Source organism: Lissotriton helveticus, chromosome 10 (genome assembly GCF_964261635.1).
Source record: "Lissotriton helveticus chromosome 10, aLisHel1.1, whole genome shotgun sequence".
Classification (NCBI taxonomy): domain Eukaryota; kingdom Metazoa; phylum Chordata; class Amphibia; order Caudata; family Salamandridae; genus Lissotriton; species Lissotriton helveticus.
This window is the reverse complement of record NC_136071.1, coordinates 204,861,179-204,884,786: the sequence shown is the minus strand read 5'-3', so window position 1 is coordinate 204,884,786 and position 23,608 is coordinate 204,861,179. Positions and strand designations below refer to the sequence as shown.

General features: G+C 42.3%; 1 protein-coding gene across 5 annotated transcripts in view; it reads left to right on the top strand.

Annotated features, from left to right (window-relative positions):
• CCZ1 (CCZ1 vacuolar protein trafficking and biogenesis associated) overlaps positions 1 to 23,608 on the top strand; it is a 249,034-nt gene that overhangs the window by 143,347 nt on the left and 82,079 nt on the right. For all 5 annotated transcript variants that reach the window (XM_078665158.1, XM_078665155.1, XM_078665156.1 and 2 more), the window contains one exon: positions 6,158 to 6,333. In XM_078665158.1, coding sequence (XP_078521284.1) covers positions 6,158 to 6,333 — 176 coding nt within the window. The remainder of the gene's footprint in view (positions 1 to 6,157; positions 6,334 to 23,608) is intronic.

Genomic DNA, 23,608 nt, shown 5'->3' with positions numbered 1-23,608 from the left:
TGTAAACACCCTTGATAGTGTAATGAAATTAATTAAGATGTTTGTATCTGCATTTTGGGGTTGGAGGGTGTGTTAGCATCATCCACCTAGTGCAACAAGGTAGTGAGAATGGATAGTCTAAACAGTGAGAGCAAGTAGAGGCACCAAGTGCGAAATGCTCTCCCAGCTGCATTTAGTTGCAGCTGTATGTGATACCTCCCTGAGATATTATTAATTCCAAGTACCTATAGTGTTGCTTTCTTCCAAGTGATTGTGATGGTAGACACTCTGAAAATTAAGAAGGTAACAATTAGAACATGTCTGGATAATTCTGCAATCTTGCTTCCAAATCAGATCACAAACTTCTCATACAGTGATACTAGGATCATAGTTGTCTTACTCTGAAGCATTCACTGATGATTAATAGAAGCAACATCATCCTGATATTTGCCCGTAAAGACTTCCCTTTAAAGGCCAAAAAGATCAAAAAGTTTATGATCCCCGTCAGATCCAGCGGGGTGTCCCTAACTATATATAGTGGGTGTACTCTTCTTATAACTTTTAACTCATATATTTCCTTGCTTGGTACGCAATATGCTTTTATTTTCTTACAAGAATTATGAATAAAGCAGGACAGGGTTTAAAATGTATCTTTATAGTGTGATATCTACTTTGGGTTTGCTTATTGTTCTTACTCTGTAAATATTATATTGTTCATGGCTGGGATTTTATATCATTTTAGGATTTTCTTTTTAGGTTGCTTTAAGAGCAACAAGATGTCTAAGTGGGCGTGTACTACAAGGGACAGTGTTTAACTACTTCATGTTTTTAAAGAACCCTTCCTCTTATTCCTTTCATTTGAAAATTATTCTGTAATGGTTATAATAGATTGCGAAGTTAGGGTACTATGTACTAAGAGACAGATTGTAAAAAGTGGTTTCAAATTGTTTCCCTAGTTTTTGGAACTTGTCTCAGCTTTACAGTGCAGTCTAGGTACTAATAGGTCACGTGAAATACCCAGTCTTGTGGGATCGCAGAATGATTTGCTAAATAGGCGGGGTGCTATTATCTTCTTGTGAGTGGATACATGCACAGGTGTGCCTTATATTGAACTGCAGTTCACCATCCTTGTGTTGCATTCCACGTGGAAAAAGTTATTTCTTTTTTTCAAAGCAGCAAGCGTCCTTGTTCCTCTTGTGCACTAGCCTTTTACTTGAGTGCTGAGTTCAAATGGACAGACTCTAGAGGAATAATTTAGCTGGTCAAACCCAGCATCTTTATTTTCACCACGTCCTCAAGGTCATAGTTTTACTATTTTATCACACTTTAGCAACTTTTAGTAACATTATCATTTCACTTTCTTTCTTGTCACATCTCACACATATTTTCGTAAAAGCTAATAATCCCATTGAACAGAGAGAATAAGGCCTACCTGGATTTTTTTTTGGGCTTGTTTTTTAGATGAGACCTGGAGGCTGACGTTAAGTTATCTGTGTTATGTGGTTAAAACTACACATACGGTTGTAGGCGTCTTAAAAATGCATTTAAAAAGTTGTGGTTTAGTGCAAAAATGTCACTGTTATTTAACATTATCTACCACCTACACATTAGTCATGATGTAACACAATCATTTATTCAGGAAAATAGTATATCTATCATGAATGCTCTTAGAGGTGAGGTACAAAAATTGTTGGCTAAACACAAAATAGTAAATGAAGGAAATCATTAAACCAAAATATAACTGGCGTGTAAGGCATCTTGTTACAATTATTCATGTAAATTATGTCACAGAAATAAGAAATGTATTTAATTTAAAATGTAGCCAGATTAAAACATGGGTATAAGGTACACACCTAATTAAAATTACTCTTAGGAAAAATATAAACTGTGTTGGAAATATTCCTCTTATAAATCCACAACGTAAACATTATTGTGGCTTACAAGTCGTTATTTTTCTGTTTTAAAACATGGCAGGAGTGTGGTATGCAGTATTATTTATTTTGTGATTATTAATATGCTCCCCTCCCCATATCTGAATACTGACCTCATTATTGTGAACTATGATGTACTTTATGTTAAGGTTGGGGGACTGAGTTTTATTTGCTTTATACTTTTTGGGCATTCCATTGTTTTTGCAACATTTAACATGCAATTCATAATAGATTTAATAATATATTCCGTTTAGTCCCCCACTTGCACTTTAAAAAACCGCATAGGCGTACAACTCACCGCTTCTAGAGCGGGCCCCGGATCACCTAGAACGCCATATTAGTTGAGGAAGCGCCGTTTTCCGGCGCCATCTTCTTAAGTAGCGCTCTAGCGCTCACGCGCTTGGGAGGAGAGCCTACATTAACGGGTTATGAGGACGCGCAGCGGTAACGCGCAGCGGGTGCACCTGATGAGCGCCGGAGGAGCGCCAGAGGAAAGTCCGTTTGCGCCCGTTCGCGCACGATCGGGCCTCGGGCTCAGACACTTTGCTCAGGTAAGAGTCTAGCTTGCAAGGGAACAATCATTTCCCGGTGCTTACATACGCTAGACCTGACGAAAGGCCATCAAGCTTGTAATCACTGCCCTTTTCAAGTAACGGAACAGGCTCTTGACGAAGCTAAACAGACTACAACCCTGAAGATGGCCTTACTTAACTGTCGATCCCTGCCTGGACATAAGGAGGAAATCTCACTCTTAATCATCCACGGAGATCTCGACGCCCTGTTTCTTGTGTAGACTTGGCTTGGGGCACATTCTGGCCCTGATTTGGTCGAGGCACTACCCCCAGGATATATAGCACAGCATAAAGATCGTCCAGGGAGGGTAGGAGGAGGGATTGCAATTATCCATAGGGAGAGTATAAGCTGCCGACTACAGGATATTAGAATTCAGGGATGTGAAAGTACACATTTCACCCTCCACCCCTCATGTGAGAGCTCGATAGCAGGGATGTTGATCTATCGACCACCAGGACCCCTTGGCACATTTCATGAATCCTTGCTGGAGGCGGTGATAGGAGGGGTATGTGCGGTCACGAACTTCCTGCTATTAGGAGATTTCAACCTCCATTTTAACAAGCCAGGAGATAGGGCAGCTAAAGACTTAGAAAATGACCTAGAGAGCTATAACCTTAACCTTAAGGTTCGGCGCCCCACGCACAAGCTAGGAAATACTCTTGACCCAATTTTTACTAACATTGCGACTATAACAGTCCTGGAGCCTTACCCTGTCCCCTGGTCGGATCACTTGGTGATTCCTTTTCACTGGAGAATTTCCAGGATGAGTACTACTACTTCCTCAGACAGAGGACTAATAAGACCTTGGACAAAACTTGACTTGGACGAATGGAAAGGACTGTTAGAAAGCAGTAAGCCACCGGATAATCCTAATGTGGAAGGGGCTGTCAATAATTTTAATCAGTGGATCACCCAATCCCTAGATACGCTTATACCGAAAAAAACCCTCAACAATTAGGAAGGGAGAGCTTAAACATCCATGGTTTACCTCAGACTTAAGGATACTGAAACAAGAATGTAAAAGGGCAGAACGACACTGGCGGAAGGATTTTAGCGTGGAAAGGAAGACCAGTTACAAAGCCACATTGAAGAAATATAAAACCACTCTTATTACCACTAAAACTGCATTCTTTGCGAACAAAATCGAATCCGCCGCCAATGCCCCCAGGGAAATGTTCAAGATTGTAAAGCTCTTGACAAAAATCCCAGATCCTCCCGTAAAAGCAGACGAGCAGGACACAAGATGTGATGACATGGCGAACTACTTCCAGACCAAAATACATAAAATTCTTGAGACGATCCCGGTATCGGACCCGACTTCACATCATAGTGACTTCCCCTGGAGGAAAGAAGTGAATGTCCAACACTTTCCGAGTTTGCCCCCCTCACGGAAGAGCTTCTCCCCTCTCTGTTGAGGAGTATAAAAAGTGGATCACCACGAGACCCAGTCCCCATGAAAGTACTTAACCAGGCACTTCCAACCATCAGTGAACCCGTAATTAAGATGGTTAACACCTCCCTGGAATCGGCTACGGTTCCAAAGGCATGGAAAGTGGCCATGGTCAGATCCCTGATTAAAAAGCCGAACCTCGACCCAGGAGATCCGGCCAACTATCGACCGGTATCCTTGTTACCTGGGATGGGGAAATTGACCGAAAAATTGGTAAACATCCAATTGGCGGCATTCCTGGAGAAGTACAATCTTCTCCATCCATCCCAGACGGGGTTCAGGAAGGGATAAGGCACGAGACAGCACTGTTGAGGGTGGTAGAAGAGGCCAGAAGGATTTTGAATGCAGGTGGCAGCGCGGCCATTATCCTTCTGGACCTCAGCGCCGCCTTCGACACGGTAAGTCACCATCTGCTGCTGTCTCGACTCCGGAACATCGGGGTAACCGGGAAAGCCATGGAGTGGTTGAGATCTTTTCTTGAGGAAAGATATTTTCAGGTGTTTGAGGGCAACAACTGCTCTCGCCTGTTAGCGTTACAGTGTGGGGTACCACAGGGGTCTTCCCTTAGCCCCACACTGTTTAATGTCTACATGGCCCCGTTGGCGGAACTAGTTGCTCCGTTTGGCATCCAGTTAATAAGCTACGCGGATGACACCCAGCTGGTGTTTTCCTTGCAACAAACAGACGCCCCCCGAACAATCTGGCTAATTGTGGTAGTAAACTGGATGAATTCGTCTCAGCTCAGACTTAACGGAGGAAAAACGGAGCTGATGCTCTTAGGAAAGCAGGATATCCCCGACTGCCTAGCTTGGCCCACTTGTATGGGTGCCATACCATCACCCAAACCAAAAATAAAAAGTTTAGGCTTCTGGCTCGACAACGCTTTGTCCTTCGAAACTCAAGCCAGAAAGACCTCTGCAGTTTGTCATGGGATACTTAAATCCCTGCGTAAAATCTTGCCCCAACTCCCTGAAAAAGCAAAGAAGACCGTAGTTCAATCCTTGGTTTTATCACGAATTGACTACGGGAATGCTTTATACCTTGGGCACCGGCATCCACTTTTAAAACCCTACAAGTGGCTCAGAACTATGCCGCCAGGATTTTGACTGGAACTAGTCAATTTATGTCGGCGAAGCCAGCTCTAAGATCACTCCATTGGCTCCCTGTGAAGGAACGGGTGCAATTTAAATCCCTATGCATCACATATAAGATCATGCATGGAGAAGGCCCTTCCATTTTGGAAAATATGATAAGTCCTTACAAGCCCCAACTCAATCTCCGCTCGAGTGACCACAACCTGGCAATCATTCCCAGGATAAAGCGAGCCCGCTCAGGCGGCCGGCTCTTTTCTCTGCAAGCAGCAAGAGAATGGAATGCCCTCCCATATAACTTGAGGCAGGAACAGACCTTCCTTCAGTTTAGGAAGAAACTCAAAACCTTCCTATTCCCCAGAAATTAGCCTGCAGTAGGAATGTAGATCGGACTAGCCCAGGGTTACCCTTGCCAAGAGCGCTGGGATGCCTACGGGTAGCCATGCGCTATATAAGTGATTTTACAATTACAATTACAATTAGTTTCATTGTGTAAATGTTGTTGGCGTTACAGTGATAGGACATGGTATAGTAATCTTCGAGATTGATGGTTTTGGAGAAATGAGTTAATATATAAGATTAGAATACCTAATTATCACACTTATGCAGGTTTCCCAGATGGGTTGGCCAGCAAAACTGGGCAAAATAGTTGGAGGTACAACGCCCAGGAAAAAGGCCATAAATGCTGATTTGGTTCACTAAATACACAATCAATATGTTAGGCGTCATTCCAATGTAAAAACAAAATCAGAAATGGAAGTATTTATCAAACTTAGTACCTCACACAAGATATTAGTGTTTACCAGCTGCAGTAAAAAAAAAAACAATCCCAAACAACTCTCAGTTGGGCTCATAACATTATAATGAAGGATTGTCAGTCAATGTTTTCACTTGACAGGCATTGCAGTCGTGCCGCAGCCAGTTTTGCATCTAATGCTTCTTTCCTGTTTTTTGTGATCTCTCTTATGCTAGCAAATGCATGACCTATGACTCTGAATTGCATTTTTATTTAATATGTCAAAGTAGTGTTTATATGCCCTTATTGAACACTATAGTGACAGGTAGGTATTAATAGATATTTATATCTCTGCAACTTCCAATGATTTCTGTACCATTTTCTTTGATTCCTACAGTACCTACAAACATTGCACCTACAGTCATGTGATCTGCTAGACATTTTCGGCGGCATCAGCTTCTTCCCGTTGGACAAAATGACCTACCTGAAAATCCAGTCTTTTATAAACAGAATGGAAGAAAGTTTGGACATTGTCAAATATACAGCTTTTTTATACAATGACCAACTTATCTGGTAAGCACCTATGCCTTCATCTGTGGTAGGAATTTTAAAGTTAAATCAAAACCTTGCTCCACTCTTTGTCCTATCCCATCCTCACAAGTGAAGCTGGAACAGGAGTTGATCCCTCCAGTTTAAAATGCCTTAATATAGAGGGACAATCTCTTATTTTAACCCATTGACTGAAGCACTCATGTATTTAAATCATGTAATGTGGCTCTCAGTACAGAAAGAAGACAAAAGTGCTCCTCATCGGAATTGATTAGCATTACTAGTCCCCTAACCAGTGTCTTCTGACCCAACAGTTGTTCAGGATGTCCTCCGACATGGCGTAGGCTCCAATGTTGGACGACTAGAGTGCATGATTCACTCTTTTTTTGATCTTCAGAAGGAAAATCTCTGTATCTTTACGACAAAGATGAAAGCCTTCCTTTTTTTATACTCCCAGGCAAATCATCCAAGCCTAGAGGCTGTGCTGTAATAGTGTGCTAATCCTTATCTTACGGGATCTGCTGACAGAGGTAAATCACCTGGGTATAGCTATTACTTGGGAATAGCTATTACCTTACCTTATCTTGGTATAGTGCTATCCTAAATTGTAGCTAGTGTTCCTGATGCGCTAGTCAATGATGTGGTGATTCAGGTTGGCAGAAATGACAACTGGACTCTGTAGATTAACGTGCATCAAGCTTCACATTTTATTTAACATTTTATATTGTTTTAGACTTAGTGTGTCAAACTATTTATCAGGTGAGCAATGTCAACTTCATGGTAATACATAGATCCAGCATTGAAATATAAAAAGTGAAGTGCACACTATAAATGTCGTACAAAGTAACTAAAACCAAACCTCCTTAAAGTAATAAGCATTTGAAAAACAAAAGGTAGGCAAAAGTCACACCTAATGCACGCATTTGAGAAACCAGAATCTAAGGACAGTCATGTGACTCCTGATCAGTTCTATGTGTCCATAGTACTCTGTGTTTGTTGCACACGAAGGTCTAGGAGTAGTTTGTGAATTCAGTTAATTTAACGGCAGATTTTTGGCGCTAACCTGACTCTACAGAAGTAGACCACACACATAGTGCAGCAATCCCTCCAGGTGGTACTAGTAGATATGCATATGTTTTTTGTATTGTTCTTTTGAAGAGTGGTGCAACAGAAAATTATTTTCATGTTTAGGCTGAGATAAAAGCTTCTGCCTTCCTTTGTGTCTTAAAGAAATAAAAAGTGATTGCTGTTTCTGAAAGTGTTGGTCTCTTCTTAATTTTTTCAAAAAGTGGATTGGACGTATTAGAAAGTGTTTGGGGCGCATATATAATGCCAGGGCAGGTTGGGCCCTGTATACAGTGATGACAAAAAAGCACAACACTAGCGTTTAGTTTGTTTGACAGTTGTGGCAACAACTGATTAACCCTGTATCTTATCTGGTCCTACCAGTGGCTGGTCTGTTCCTGTGGACAGCCAACGAAGTATACAACTGAAATCAATGGTAAGCCACTGTGAGGACCAAAGAAGATGCATGAAATCCTCGAGCTGAGAAGACCCAAAATCCTTGGAGTTGAAAGGCATCGACACTGTGAGCAGGGGCCTAGGCTATTTGAACTGAACTTTTTGTGACATACTAAAGGCACACTATCGAACTTTAAAGACGATGCTAGAGTTCAACTGACTTTTTCTTTTCTGTGCCACATATTTAACTAAAATATATGTAAGTATTTTGACAACCCCTATGAATCCCTTTTTTTTTAATTGAATATGTTGTTCTGGTATTTTTGTTTGGGATAGGTTGGGTTGACACTATGAGGTTTTACAATAAGATGTGATGATAAAGTTGAAAATCACTCTTTTTTAATTGAGGGCTGTTTTCCTTCCTCTCCGATATATGCTCACGCGTATGTTTTTGACATATTTATAATGTATCACCGTATTTTTTATGCTCTGGTGCATTGTTTAACATCTGAATTTGGAGAAAAAAATTTAATGAACGAGGTTCAGACTTTTCCAAACAACATATGAACACTTCACATTACACTATTTATTAGTAAAAAACTGACTTATTTTATTGCATACAAGTGAAGAGAACTTACCATTCTCTTTTTGAGGTAATACATGAATGCTCCAAGCACGTACTTTAGGATCTGGGCCTTTGGGAAACAGAACATCGTGCACAATACACTACATTCTGCCAATGGAAAAGATTGTCCGTGGTTAGCCAGATTATTGTCAAATAAAGGTCATATTACCTTTTTACTAAGCTTGCTTCTATAGTCCAATAAAAAATTCCTTTGCAAAAGTAAATCAAATGCTAATTATGGGCCCATATATCTTATTGGAAGACTATATTAAAATAGCTGTCCTGAGCACCCAGTAAGGGACAGGCGTTCTACCAGATAATGAGCACCAATACATGACTTGTGTTGGCCAACATTTAAGGATTTTTATAGACTTGTCATTAATGGTTTCATATAAAACTGTTTTCTTAAAGCTGTGACTGAACACTGTGCTGCATTTGGTGTTCTTAAATTTAACAGTCCCAACCATTTAAAAAAAAATTGAATTAAAGAGCTTTGTAGAATGATGTCTATATTCGAAAATAACTTTCTTGAAATTAAAGACTTTTACTGTTAAAACCACCTGTTTTCTAACCCGATCTCTTGTATGGGATTTTTCTAAAGGGTGAATGTTGAAATGAAGACTCTAAAGAAGTTCCTAACTATTTGAGAGTTTAATGCTTTTTCAGAATCTCGAGCAGAAATATGCTGTTCGTCCTAGAGATCCTATTTATATATACTGCAGATCAGCTACTTTTGTAGTTCTAAGATCCCTTCCTTATTTGAGGGATAAAATTGATATACCAGAGGATCATTTTTAAAAGATATTTTGGAGAGTACACATAAAGGGATACATATATATGTTATGTGCTCCGCTGATCTTATATTTATGGAGTCTAGGGTCCATAAGACTATGTATAACCTAATGGTGACATCGTTTGGAAGAATCCAGTTGTTTTCTACATACAAAGGCTTTCTAATGACCAAGAGGTGAAATAAAATGTATTCAGAGATCTGTGCGGTTGCAGTTCGGTGCAGAACTGGTGAAAGGACATGGTTACACCCGATGTGGGATTGCAGCACTCTTTAACTGGTTTTCAATATGATTTTTAAATATTTTAGCCAGTTTTTGTTTTAAAGAGTGTTGCTTAATTTGAAGAAGACTCCGATAGTTAAATGTGAATGTGGCACAATTAGCAGTAAGCAGAAGGCAAGTTGAATATGGTGTGGCTTTTTGATTAAATCTCTTACAAGGCATAACGGTTTTGAGTTGTACTTTAAAATGAAGACAGTAATACCAAGGAGAGCCTTGCTTTTTATCCATTTAAAGCATGCCCTGTCGCCCTCCAGTGCTAACTTATTATTGCTCATAGGGCATGTTTCTTTAAAATGATGGCCAGGTTGGCATTGTGTATCAGCAGGAATTAATCAGAGGTAGGCTAAGAAAGAGGGACACTTGGAGGTATAAATCCCATCTTTATAGCATACTTCTGATTGGGATACAAGAAGTGGTCCAAAAGTCATTGGAAGGTGTCTGGGATACTGTGATGTTCAAATAGTGATACAATGAAGTAACCAGTGGAAGTCAAAGAATGTTTTTTTTTATATCACATGGAGCTAAAGGTATGTACCACTATTATTTACTTTGGTCCAAGGTAATGGATGTTTGTGTCAAGATTGTTTATCATTTCATTGGCCCTTGGAATTAAGTATGTGATAATCATTAAAGACTGATGTATTGTACTGCAGTCAGTATAGAACAGCAACAATTCGTTGAGCTTGAGTGCCATTGCAATGGGGATTTGTTGTTCCTTTCAGGTTGATGATAATGCGTTTCTGTATTATATCTTCAGTATCACTTCCTGACCAGCATCCGGTATTCAATAGAGTTTTTGATGGACTATAGTTTGGTCAATTGTTAACATGTGATTTTATACCAACATAGTCCTTCCATCTTGTAGCAAATAAACATCTTTTAAAAAAGGTTGTGTTTCTGGTTGTAGTTCAACAATAAAGGTTTCACCATTACATTGTATTATATTATATTTATTATTTATAAAAAATGCACGTACGCCGCAGCTTCTTGGCGCTAGAGGTCCTAAAATGTTGAACACTGTTGGAGTAAAATAAAGACCAACGTTACAGACTGACGATGTAGGTTTTCACACACCTTCAACCGAGTAGTGCATAGGTGGAGGTCTGAATGTCATTGAGAGCTTATTCTATTTCCTAGCAGCAGCAAAAAAGAAATCTCTCTCCCCAAAAGATTTGTTAGGACTTTTTGGGTTGCTTATTACAATTGACCTCTAGATCTTAGGGTCCTTGTCAGTTAGTAGATGGAGAATTTGTTGGTGATAAATTGAGGGGTTTAGCCCTGAAGTACACAACCATGGCCTTAAAAAAGGATTTGCTTCCTAATGGAGACCAAGTGCAGTTAGTTAATGCAGTTAGTTAAGGATGAGTAGTTATTCTACAGTGTTTGGGGCTGATGGAAATGAGTCGGGCAGCCACATTTTGAAACCGGTGAATTCGCTTTTATAGGTGATTTTGTGGTAAGTGCCGATATGTACAGCAAGATCTGCTTCACCATCTTTAATTGGCAAAACAAGTTGGAAACTTTGGAAATCTGTGGCCCTAGGCACAGATCGGTGCCTTTTAGAGTATGTTAAGGTTACAAAATAATTTGACAGGCCATGTAGCAAGGCCCTAGAGCAACACCCATTGCATCATGCCAACCAACTTAAAGTTGTGTGTCCTGGGTTGCCGCTTTTGATATGAGAATCTCTATTTTGTTGGATTTTATTTTTACAAAGTTTCTCGACATCCAGGGTCAGACGTTGGTGAGTACATATGCAATATTAGGATTCTGTGTTGTTGTTTTTACAGAAGGCTGCTTGGAATTCTGTAGTTTGAAAAGGAGTTTCATGTCATTGGTTTACATGAAGAATTGCATATTTAGATGGCATAGTAGAAAAGCTAATGGGGGGCTCTGTAGTAGTTAAAGAGAAGTGTGATTCACTCTATAGGTTGATGACTTGGGGTCCAATTTTTATTTTGGCATACGGAGTACACTCCAACAGGGCTATGGAGTGAATTACTCTGTCAGCCTGGCAGATTCCCCACCTACCAATTATGAAATGTTCGCCAGCCCAGTTGGCATTTCAAGCATTGACAGGAACCACCGTCACGCCAGTTCCTGCCAATTCATTGTAACTTTGCCAGACCACTCAAACATGATGAAGCTGTATGTAATTTTTTATTTTTTTTTATTATTATTTTCAAAAAGATAATGCCAAAGTGAGATTTTGTTTTTGAAAATAAGTTTTAAAAAAAACACAATTCCTCCATCACCATGGGAGTTTCCTCCCCTGGAAACGGGGGACACTGAGCAGTTTTCAGTGCCCCTTATCGACAGATTTTTCCCAGCAGTGATGGGCAATGAAGAACGGCTGTTCTTTTATTCTTTTATTAAGAATTTCTGGTGCGTTACAAGGAATAAAAAGGGACAGATACAATTCATTATTCATAAAACTCTAAGCCATACAAGGTCCAACATTTATAAAGAGATATACAGTTGCAAGTTCAGGACAGTTAGGATAATAGTCACTGAATAGAAACTATATTAGTAATAAGAAACTCTAGGAGTTGATCAGATTTAACCAGGGAAAGCTGTATCAATAATTACAATCTTTGCTCCCTCCATTCTGTAAGTGGAGCCTAAATGCGGTTTCCCAGCTCCCGCATTTTTTTTACTCTTCTGTTCATAGAGGCCAGACTCTATATTGTGTATGCCCAGTAATCTGGTAAGCCACATTTGGAATGAAGGAGCGAAGGTATCTTTCCAGCCTGAAGAGATTAAAATCCGGAGTACCGCTACTGATATAAAGACCAAGGCTTCCTCGTCTTTCCCCAGCCGGAGCTTCTCATCTATACCCAGTAGCATCAGGGTTGGGGATAGATCGATCTTATGACCTAGCAGCCCCTCTAAAAAAAATTCCATCTCACCCCTAATTGGAGTTAATGTACTACAATAGGAGAACATGTGTAATAGATCTGCTTGTCCCTCATTACATCTGGGACAACAAATATCCTCCCTAACCCCCCAGAGAAATAGCTTTGCTGGTGTATAGTTAAATAGTGTTTTATAGTGCTGGGCTCTCAAATTTGAAGACCGAAAAAAATGTATTCAGATTTAGAGCAAAATCCAAATCTACATCAGGATTGGACAATTTGATTGCCAAAGCGTATTCAGTCTTCTCCATATCATCTTGGATTCCCATCAAGAGAAGATTATAAACTATTTTAATTTTATTACATCCTTTGGCTACTAAGTCCAACAAAGGAAAGTCAGCCAGGTGTACCAACTTAGGCCTCAGTGCGTTCAGAGTACATTCGATTTGGGCATACAAATGCCAATAGGAAGATGGAATAGAAAACTTATATTGCATGACATCAAATCTTGCTATTTTCTCACCTTCCATGATATCACCTGTAGTCTTGATGCCCAGCCCTTTCCGGACTTGGAGGTTACCTTCAGCACACAAATGAGAGAAAAGGCTAGAGTTGCAAAAAGGTAAATATACATTAACTTTAGGAACATTAAAAAACTTCAAGACAGACTTCCATATACTCCAAGCCCCTTCCAGAATCTTGAGCCGAGCCCTCTTATAGTACCTGCGATCAACTTCGCATAATAGTAAGCCTAATGCCTTCCTCCCCAACAAGAGCTCAAAGATAGAAGGAGGGCTCTGAGTTTCTGTATCTGCAGAATCCATCTCCGGCTGGAACAGAATTACCATTTGTGTAAGCAGACATGTCCAATGATATAATCTTAGGTTTGGTAAGGCCAACCCCCCCCTTCCATAGAAAGTGACATATGATTAGTAGAACGCCTAACCTTGCCGTACTGCCAGATAAATCTTATGAATACAGTTTCCAATTTTTTCATTAGTCCCTCTTCAATGTGTAAGGGTATGGCCCGAAACAGGTATAGCACTTTAGGAAACATTGTCATCTGTACCACGTTTACCCTCCCAATCAATGAAAGGTGAAGCACATCTATTCTTTTCAACTCTGTTTCTATTGATTTAATAAGTGGGAGGTAGTTTTCATCCAATAATTTTTTCGATTGAGGCATTTATTCTGACCCCTAGATACACTGCAGCATCAACATATCTAGGGTCAGATTTAACACTATTTTTTGTACAGATTACCTGAGTTTTGGCTTCGTTCAGTAAATAGCCTGATCGGCTGCCAAAAGCCTTGGCCAATTGAGCGAGAGCTGGCATCGCCTGCTGAGGATCAGTAGTGATGACAGCCAGATCATCAGCATATGCCAAGATTTTATTTACATGGCCATTTAGTACAACAGGGCTAATCCTGGGGCACCCTAAAAATTTTTGGATCAGCGGATCGATATAAAGAGAGAAGAGGATCGGGGAACAGGGACACCCCTGTCGTGTACCTCTCTGAATGGCATTCTTATCTGAGCTTTCACCCATAACAACCACTCTAGCTTCGGGTTCTCTATACATAGCTTTGAGGGTGCCGATGATTTTATCCCCGAAACCTCTACCTGCCAAAATAGACCAGAGAAACTTCTATACCACCCTGTCAAAGGCCTTCTCTGTGTCGAGCAGGATCAAGGCCATCTCCCCCCCCCCCCCGTGGCAGCCTGAGCATCGAACAGAGCGATTGCTCTCCTTGTGTGGTCCGTTGTGCCGCCCCAGGGACGAACCCATGCTGCCATGGGGAGACGAGACCGCCTATGATCCTGCCCAACCTCTTAGCCCAGATCTTGGAATACAAATTTGTATCCGCGTTTATCAACGAGATAGGGCGATAGGACCCCGGATTCTCCCTAGGTTTTCCTTTTTTGTGAAAGATTACAATATTGGTCTCTCTCCAGGAATCTGGGATCTCTCCTGAGTACATTATACCATTAAATAAATCCACAAATAGTGGGGTAATTTCAGTTTCGAGACATTTATAGATCTCCAGGGGGATCCCGTCGGGGCGCGCAGCCTTACCCGAGGCCAACTCCTGTAGTGCAGCAATGACCTCGCCACTGGTAATATCCCTATCCAGTTCTACTCTTGCTGAATCATCTAATCGTGGGCCATTATCCCAACCCTCCTCCTCCTGTACTCCATCCCTATCTTCCTCCTCATATAGCTTTTGGTAAAAGTTCTTAACCTGTAGGATTTCTTTAGTCTCGGTGAATTCCTTACCATTTTCTTCTATTCTAACAATTGTATTTTTTGCTTTTTCCTGTCTGATCCTTAACGCTAGGACTCTACCTGCCTGTTCGCCGGTTTCATATCGTATGGCTCTGGATGTTTGGTATTCCGCAGTGACCTTCTGTGTTACCACCCTCTGGAGCTCTGCTTTAACGCTCAGCAGCTTCATTTGACTCTCGCTTCCCACTACCCCCTGGGCTTTATCCTTAATATGCTGTTCTTCTGCCTCAGTTAATTTCCCCATTAGTCTCTCCACCTCCTTCCTATCCTCTCTTCTCAGTCTAGCCGAGCAGCTTATGGATTCGCCCCTTAACGCCGCCTTAAATGCTTCCCATACCCCGTTCCTTGAGGTGCTGTATCTGTTAGCTGCGAAAAATTCATCCGCCCATTTAGTGAAGTGCTCCACAAATCTCTTGTCCCCCAATAACTTCCTTTCAAAGGTCCAGCTGGTCCTTTTCCTAACCAATTTATCCAAATCATAGGTTAAAATCAATGGATTGTGGTCTGAGATTAGTCTGGGAAGTTTTATTATCTCTACCTTATTTATTTCTAGAGAAGAGATGAAGAAATAGTCCAGTTTTGTATACCTTTTATAGGGATTTGAAAAGTATGTAACACCTGGATCATGGGGTTTTTTTAACCGCCCAAACGTCCCTCAGTCCGTGAGAACTAATAAGAGCCTTTACTGCCCTAAAGACTCTTGGTTTCCTACCTACATATGGTGCACTGTTATCCCAATCTGCTGAGATATTGAGATCACCACACATTATTGTGGGGGTCGCCCAACCTGCAAATTCTGTTTCTAAAAAATCGTAGATCTCAGGATCATCTCTATTTGAGCCGTAGACTGCGCTTATTGTAAAGCCCATTTCCAGCTCAACGATTACCCATCTACCCAGACTATCTGTCTTCGCCCGTTTCATCCCTCCCAGTGATGTTCTTGCTAAGATTGCAACCCCCCTGATCGTTGAGGATTGCGTAGAACAGGCGAGCAGCTCAAAGCCACTAAGAAACATTAAGTTCCTCTTAGCCCATGGGAGATGGGTCTCTTGGAGAGCAAGAACATCAATACTGTTATATTTCACAAAATGGGCCAGTCTTTGACGTTTCCTCCAATCGTTCAGCCCCCCAATGTTAAGTGAGCAAATTCTAATGTTCAGCATCCTGACAAACTAATTGACCGACTGCATTGGCCTGAGCCTTAATCAAACTATCCTTCAATGAGTTCATGAGTTGTATAAAAGAAAAACCCAACATATTCCGAAACGCACCATTTTTCTGAATTTCTCCCCTACCCGACCCACCCCTCCCTCGAGCCCCGCCCACACCTCCGACCCACCCCCCAGAGACCCCCTGAACACCCTCCCAAAAACCCACTCCGTGAAGCGCTCAGACCTAGTCTGTGCACGTGATGGTCTTGCAGTATGTGCAGTGAGGCCTAAAACTGAAAACAAAGACCTAGAAAATTCCAATATAGCCCTATGAACCAGTGATCATAGTAAATCCTTCACAACCAAACAAACCCCCCCCACCCGTTCTCAACCTGTGTCAGCAGCTTTCCTGTTTCATAGGAGAAACTAATCCCAGCCTTAGTTGTGCATTTAAGTCTGTTAACCAACAGAGTCTAAGTACTCCTTTGCTTTAATTTCTGAAGAGAAATATAGTGTCCTCCCTTCATTGATTACTTTTAGCTGGGCCGGGTTTATCAAATAGGCTTGAATCTTTTTGTCCTGAAAAGGCTTGATCATTTCCCTCAGGCACCACCTTCGCTCTACAGTCGAGTGGCAGTAATCCGGGCGGACGAAGAAAGAGACCCCCTCACTGCTTCTCCTGGCGTCGGGTCTGGCCTTTTCCACGATTGCCTGTCTTAGAATAAAATTCCCAAGGAATATTAGAACTGCTCTAGGTTTGTCCCCTTCCTTAACGTTCCTTCGTATTTTGAAGGGAGTACGGTGTACCCGCTGCAGCGCCATAGACCAGTTCCAGCTGGAAAGCTCGGGGAAAGCTTTATCGAAGAGCTTGATTATATACGCCCTTATATCAGAGCCCTCAATCCCCTCCGGAATTCCCAGGACCCTTAAGTTGTTCCGGCGAAGCCTATTTTCCATCTCCTCGAGCTTCCATTGCAGATCTAACACCTGAGCACAGTGGGCATTGACCTTACTAGTGGCTTCAGCCGCCTCGGCCTCATTTAACACCGCCCTCTCTTCCAAGTTGGAGACTCTGTCCCCGGTGTTACAACATGCTTTGGATAACTTCCTGACCACCCCCTGCATTTTTCTCATAGCGGCCTGAGATTTCTCCCTATGGGCGAGAATCTCCTAATGGATTGTCTCCAAAAGTGACATATGGGTGAGTTCCTCGCGGGGACTTCCCTGCAGAGGCTTGGCTGAGGAATGATCCCAACTCAGTTCTTGTTGTGAGTGAGCTTGAACCTTCATAGCCGCCTGAGTTTTAATCGCGGTTGCTGGTTGATCCAGTTCAGGGTCGCTCTCTGACCCTGGGTACGAGCTATGTTCCTCCTCCGACCAACCGACCCTGTCTGAGGCTATGAAAAAGGCTTCGCTTGGAACTTTCTCCCTTTCATTACTGCCTCCACCTGTAGCATGATCTAATTCAACACTCTGGGTATCACTCTGAATATCCGTATACTCTTTATTTTCTGTGACCCCCAGCTCTGACAATCCTGCCATATTCTCTTCATTGGGGGCCTGCGAGGGAGTCTGGTCATCACCAACTGGTGCTTTAGTTACAGGGCACGGAGAGGAAGTCTCGGCTCCTTTGTCCAAGCTTGGGGTTAACTCTCCTAGGGATATCTCCCCTATTACATCCTGTTGTTTCTCACTGACCCCCGGCATGACCGCGGCTAAAAGCGGGACAGGGTTAGAGGGCGGTTCGTTATACCCGATAGTTTGATTTTCACTAGGTTTTTCGCCCGCTTCTGTTGCCTACTTGGCTACTTTCCCCTCCTTCTCTTTACCCGCTTTGGCAAACATGTCCGCAATTGAGGCTGCTGCCTGACGAGTCCTCCCTGCAACTTGTTGCCTCTTTTTGGTTTGTTCCACCGGGGGTTGTCACAGTTGTGAAGGAGTTCCTTCTCTGCCAACATATAATTCGGGCTCTTTGATGTTTGAAAAGGATGAGGAATATGTACTGGGAATGGGATGTGAGAAAAGACTGGAACCACTGCGCTGCCTGCTCATCACAGCTTATATATTTTTTAGCCTGACGATGAGGATAGCATGGCCTGTGGTGCATAAAAGCTGCCGAGAGGTCCTACAGGACTAAGATATAAGTATCCACTGCATGTTGAAGTTCTTCCAAGACCGTTATCACAACTAACTTCATGCTTTAGCTGACCTTCCGTCCAGCTTGTGAGGGATGAACTTTACAGAGGCCTGCAATTGGTTGGATAACTGCTTCTCAAGAACTTGGAAAAGAAGGGAAAAATTTTAATTGGTTGAAAGTTGTTAGGATCTATGGAATGCAAGGTCGCCATCTCTAGATATTTTGCGCCACTGTATGCCTCTATCTTTGAGGGTGAAGTTGAAATGGGATGACAAATTCAAAGTTTACACACCACACATTATATATTGGGGACAATATATTTGATATTCTGTGCATTTGGGTAGGAGGCATAAGAAAACAAAAAAAGTATTTGAAACTCAGCAATACAAATGCATGGAACATTAAAACGTCAGAATTTTCAATCTCCAAAATCAATTTACTGGATATCACTGCCTATCTTAAGAATAGTAAATCGCAAATTTCATACTACATGCAGAAAGCTGTCACACATCAGCAACTACACAGAATATCCCAAAGCCTGAAATAATTCGAATGTGAAGGAACTGTTCTTAAGAAATCAATTTGCAAGAGAAATCAAATTAACTGATGGACAGACTCCAAAACAGGGGTTATAGTATGTATCCTCTGCACCAGACCATGAAAAACTTTTCTGAACCCCCACAGAGATCGTTAGTAATTAATAACACCATAAGGAATAATCCCTCCTATAGAGGTAACTTGATATTTCTTACACAATGACACAATGGTCATTAATTGGCATAGTGCTAAAGAAACGTTGGCATCTTCTAAACAGCAATCCTTCCTTAAATTATTGTATTTCCCCATAACACCAGATGGGCTACCAACGAGCAACACACTCAAGAAAAGTTCTGTGCACTTCAATACTGCCATGTACCTGGCGCAAAAACTGGAGCTCTCTTGTTGTGGTGCAAGATCCTCAAGAAGCGCCAAGACTTTCCTCTTGAAACCACTCATCTTTAGGAAAAAGAGAACCTGTCACATAGCCTTTTCCGGCTCTGCCCCAAAGCTATTGAACTCTCTTCCACCTGAAGTACTCCGAATCTCTTCAACGACGGCATTCAAATTGGAAGCCCAAAAATTCTTTATGAATAAATTCTTACCCTAATTGGGCTAGGCGCACCTGCTTGCAGACATCACTCTTACTTCCATTGGACTATCATTTGTTATGGGTTTTTTTGTGCAACTGTCCCTGCATATGCGATCATTCCTGTGTTTTTACTACTACTTGATGTCGATTTTGCTTCTATGTCCTTCCTCCCATCCTATTGTAAAGCGCTCTGATATCCCTCGGGATCTTGTTCGCGCTATATAAAGCTTTATAAATAAAATAAAAATAAAAATAAGGATAGAGGACAACCCATAACCACTTTTTTTTTCTTTAAATAAGTGTCATAGTTGTTATACCTGCCATGATTGTTCCAAGTATATAAAACAGTGATTAGTGGAATGCTTGTCTTAATCTCAGCCTCTGGTAATCACTCTGGGCCAAATCCCAATATATTGTTGTTTTACACACCATGCCACCCCAGTATGGACCTAGCATTATGCAAATCGGCCCTAACCCTGCTCCAATATGAACAATCCAGCCTAAACGGCCATGCTAGGTCCGTCATGAACTTGAACACAAGCAAACCAGGACTGGTTTCGCCCTAGTTTTAGAGACCTCAGCAGAGTACAGCTTGGCTCCAGTGACAGTGTGCATCGGACCTACATCTGGGCATATCTGTCCCACTTAGGGACACACAAGAAGAATGCAATACAGTGATGGATGGAATGTTTGAATTCATCTCAGCCACTGGTAATCACTCTAGGTTGAATCCCAATCCATCTTTATTTTGCACACTATGCCACCTCAGTTTGGAACAGTATATCCCAAACTGCCACGCCTGGTCTTTCCTGAGCCAAAACACAAGTAACCCAGGACCGGTTTTGCCCTAGTTATGGGCTCAGCAGCCAGGTACATCTTGGTTCCAGTGATACAGTGTGCAGATGACCCACGTCTGGGCATACCCGTCCCACTTATGGTGACACAATAAGTATTAAAAAGCAGTGAGGACGGAATGCTGGAATTAATCTCAGCTACTATTAATCACTCTAGGTCGCATCCCATTCCATCATTATTTTGCACACCATGCCACTTCTGTTTGGACCCAGCTTTATGCAAATCAGTCTGGACCCTGCTTCAATAGGAACAATCCAGTCCGAACTGCAAAGCAACCCAGGACCGGTTTCCTTGTTATGGGCTGATCAGCCAATTACAGCTTGGTTCCAGTGACACAGGCTGCTCTGGTTCCATGTCTTGGCCTACCCATCCCGCTTAGGGCAATACAATAAGTATACAAAACAGTGATGGATGGAATGCTTGAATTAGCTTCCATGTGCACATTTGGACATAATAAACAAAAACTTTTCTCACCAGAAACCATTTTGCGCCCTTTGAAGTCTCTTCATGACAGTTTTATTTACGCCCAGTAGCAGTCCGTTACAGTAGTCAAGACGTGACAGAACCACCGATTGAATGATCATTTTTTGGGTAGAAGCGTAAAAAAAAAAAACAGAATGGGTTTCAGACCGCGTAGGTGGCCAAATCATGTACCTGCCACCTTTTTGGCGTGGAGTTCGAATGAGAGGGAGTTGTCCATCAGGACCCCTAGATTCTTAACTGCGCTTTTCGGTTGGGGTGGAGTGCCCAGTGCAGCGGGCCACCACTGATCGTCCCATTTATGGGGATCCCGGCCAACCAGAAGCACCTCCGTTTTTGAAGAATTAAGTAGGAGGTAGTTTACCACCATCCAATCAGGGATGGCCAAGACATCTTCGCGAAATTTCGGTTAGTCTTGGGCTGGGTTATTGGTGAAAGTGGATAACAGTTGCGTGTTGTCCGCGTATGATATCATATTGATCTTCCGGCCTTTGGCCAGGAGGGCCAAAGGGCGGACGTACACGTTAAACAACATGGGGCTCAGAGCAGAGCTTTGGGGGATACCACTGCTGAGGGGATAAGTACTGGACATGTAGGGAGGGGAGTGGATCTTAAAAGAGTGATCAGATAGGAAAGACGCAAACCAGGCCCACTGGGCCCACTGACTCCGATCTCTTTGAGTCGTTGGAGCAAAATATGTGTTGAAGGCTGCACTCAGATCAAGTAAGATCAGTAGCGAGGTGTTGCCCTCGTCCAACAATGCCTTCAGCTGCTCTGTGACTGCCAGTAAGGCGGATTCTGTACTATGCTTATGCTGCAACCGGTTTTGTGACTTGTCCAAAATCTCATTGGCTTCCAAATACTTGGTCAGGATGATATTAACGTGGGATTCCATTACCTTTGCCAAGTAGAGAAGCAGGGAAATTGGCCGGAAATTCTCCGGTAGAGAAGCATCCAGTGATGGCTTTTTCAGTAAAGGAACAACCTTGGCATGTTTCCAAGATTTAGGAATTTCTGACGACTGGAGCGATCTGTTGATCAGTTCCCTACCCTCCAACATGATACAGTCCTGGAATTTCCTGAAGGTGTCCGGTTTTACCTCTGAGTGCATCGTCTCCTTTAGTAAGGAATCGTGATTCAATTCTCCCTATATACGGGCGCACATTATGGCCCACATCTTGGAGTTTATTGGAGTGTACCGCATCTAAGGGGATAGGAAGCTTCGGCTCTTATGCAGTTGGCGACTTCTGGCACTGCCCCAACTATCAGTTCCTTGGCAGTGTGACTGGATACACTGGCACATCGTGAATTTCGATATACCTGTGTTGCCTGGATGGCACCAGGAGTAGGTTGCCCCACCCCGTCCTGAAGAAGACTCGCAGCTGAGGTCAAACTCTCCCTTCCTTGGGTCAGTCGATTCGAAACATGGACGCTCTCTGTCCACACGAGGCCTGTACCTGTCTCCCCGCCCTACACTCGGAAGATGCATTGATGCATGATTGAATGATATGATTTATTGTAACTAATATGTTTGTGTATGGACAGGTCTCTCAATACTGGTCTCCATTACCAGTTGTTTGTTAAAACATTTGAATGTTTTGCCTTAAAAACTGTGATCCTCACCTTCTCTGACCCCGCACGAGCACATCCCAACCCCCTCTCTTTTTTTGCAACCTATTAACTTAATGTATGAAATTAAGATTTGAGTCCAACTTTAAGAATAAATTCATGGAAAATGAATCATGCTTCTCTGGCGCTCTAGTGTTGTTGTTTATTCTTCATAATTCAGTATATGCAATAATAATATAATTGTGATTGCATAATCGTAATGGTATCTACATATAATTAAATACCAGTGTTGTAGTCTTTACACAACACAGATCATATATGTTTGAATTCACTTCTCTTTGAAAGAGTCACGGACCGTTCTTATGTTCAGATATCAGCAGAGACTGTAAAGGATCTGCAGCAGTAGTCAGTTCCCCTACTTTGTTTATTTTAAACATTCATCCCAGGACGGCAAAGTTGCCAAGGTCTGCAAAGAAGGGCTCGGCGTTCGTGGCCTTATGGGGACGGGCGTGGCGGGCAGAGGCGGAAAAGCACTCTTTTCCTTCTTGCCTAGAGAAGACAAGGGCTGTGTGCACTTCTGTTCTGCCTTTGGCTGTTGCCCCCTCTTTCTTTCTCTTATTCCCTCTCTTTCTGTCTCGCTCCTTCTCACTTACTGAAAACTGTGACTTCAATAAACGTTTTTCAACCTCACTTTTCTCCTTTTGTTTATTTGGTCCCCTGTGGAATGGATCCAAAAACAGAAAAAAACACTTTTGTTGTCTTTTTCTGAAATTTTTGTTTTCCACAGTGCAGCCTCATGAATAAAAGGTTCAAACTATAAAAAATAAATAAAAAACGAAATCAAGCTAGACCGAGTGTTCACAAAGTGGCCAGATGGGTTTTATTCACACCCAAACACATTACTCATTAGCACCACTTTACAGAGTTTGCCAGTGAAGAGCTACTTTAGCTATCTTGTGTTTTTCTTTGAACAGCATTGTTTTCCCTGGGTGAGAAGTTCACCAATCCTGGAGGTACTGCAATGCCTGATTAATGGGTGGATTGGTAATCATGTTGTTCCTGCTTACATTTCACATGCTTTACTTTGCTTTTTCCAGGATGTTGGTACTTTTTTTTAGGCTGCATATTGCTTGTCTAGTGCGTAAATTGAATTGAGTTACATCCAGGTGTTTATAGCTGGGCACAATTGGGTTGTAGTTAAAGGCAGTGCGAGTTTCTCTCACTGGGGCAGTATGGTGTTCAGCAGAGGAGAGGATGTGGCGCTATGGTCAGGGTTGCCGAATTTGGAACTGGGGAACCAGGTTCAGCTTTCATGGCAGTCCCCCAGGCCCTGCTCCTGAGGGAGCATATTCCCGTGCTAGACCGTAGAAGCCCTGGTGTATTAGGAATAGAAGGTGGACCCTAGCGGTGGCAAGTGTAGGTTAACCTTGATGCCTGTTCACCACAATCCATACTGAAGTTCACCTCAAATCCTTCGTGCTGGCCTATGAAGCAGCACACCCTAGCGCAACAGTGACTCTGTCACTAAGGTCACAGGATCCTTGAGAAGGGCCGGCTCTAGGGCCTTGTGATCGGTGTGACCACACTGGGCACTGACTTTGGGTGGGGGCGTCCTGTTTGCAAGTATAATATGGTTCTAAAAACACTTCCTGCCTCCTTCCTGGCCTCCAGCAATT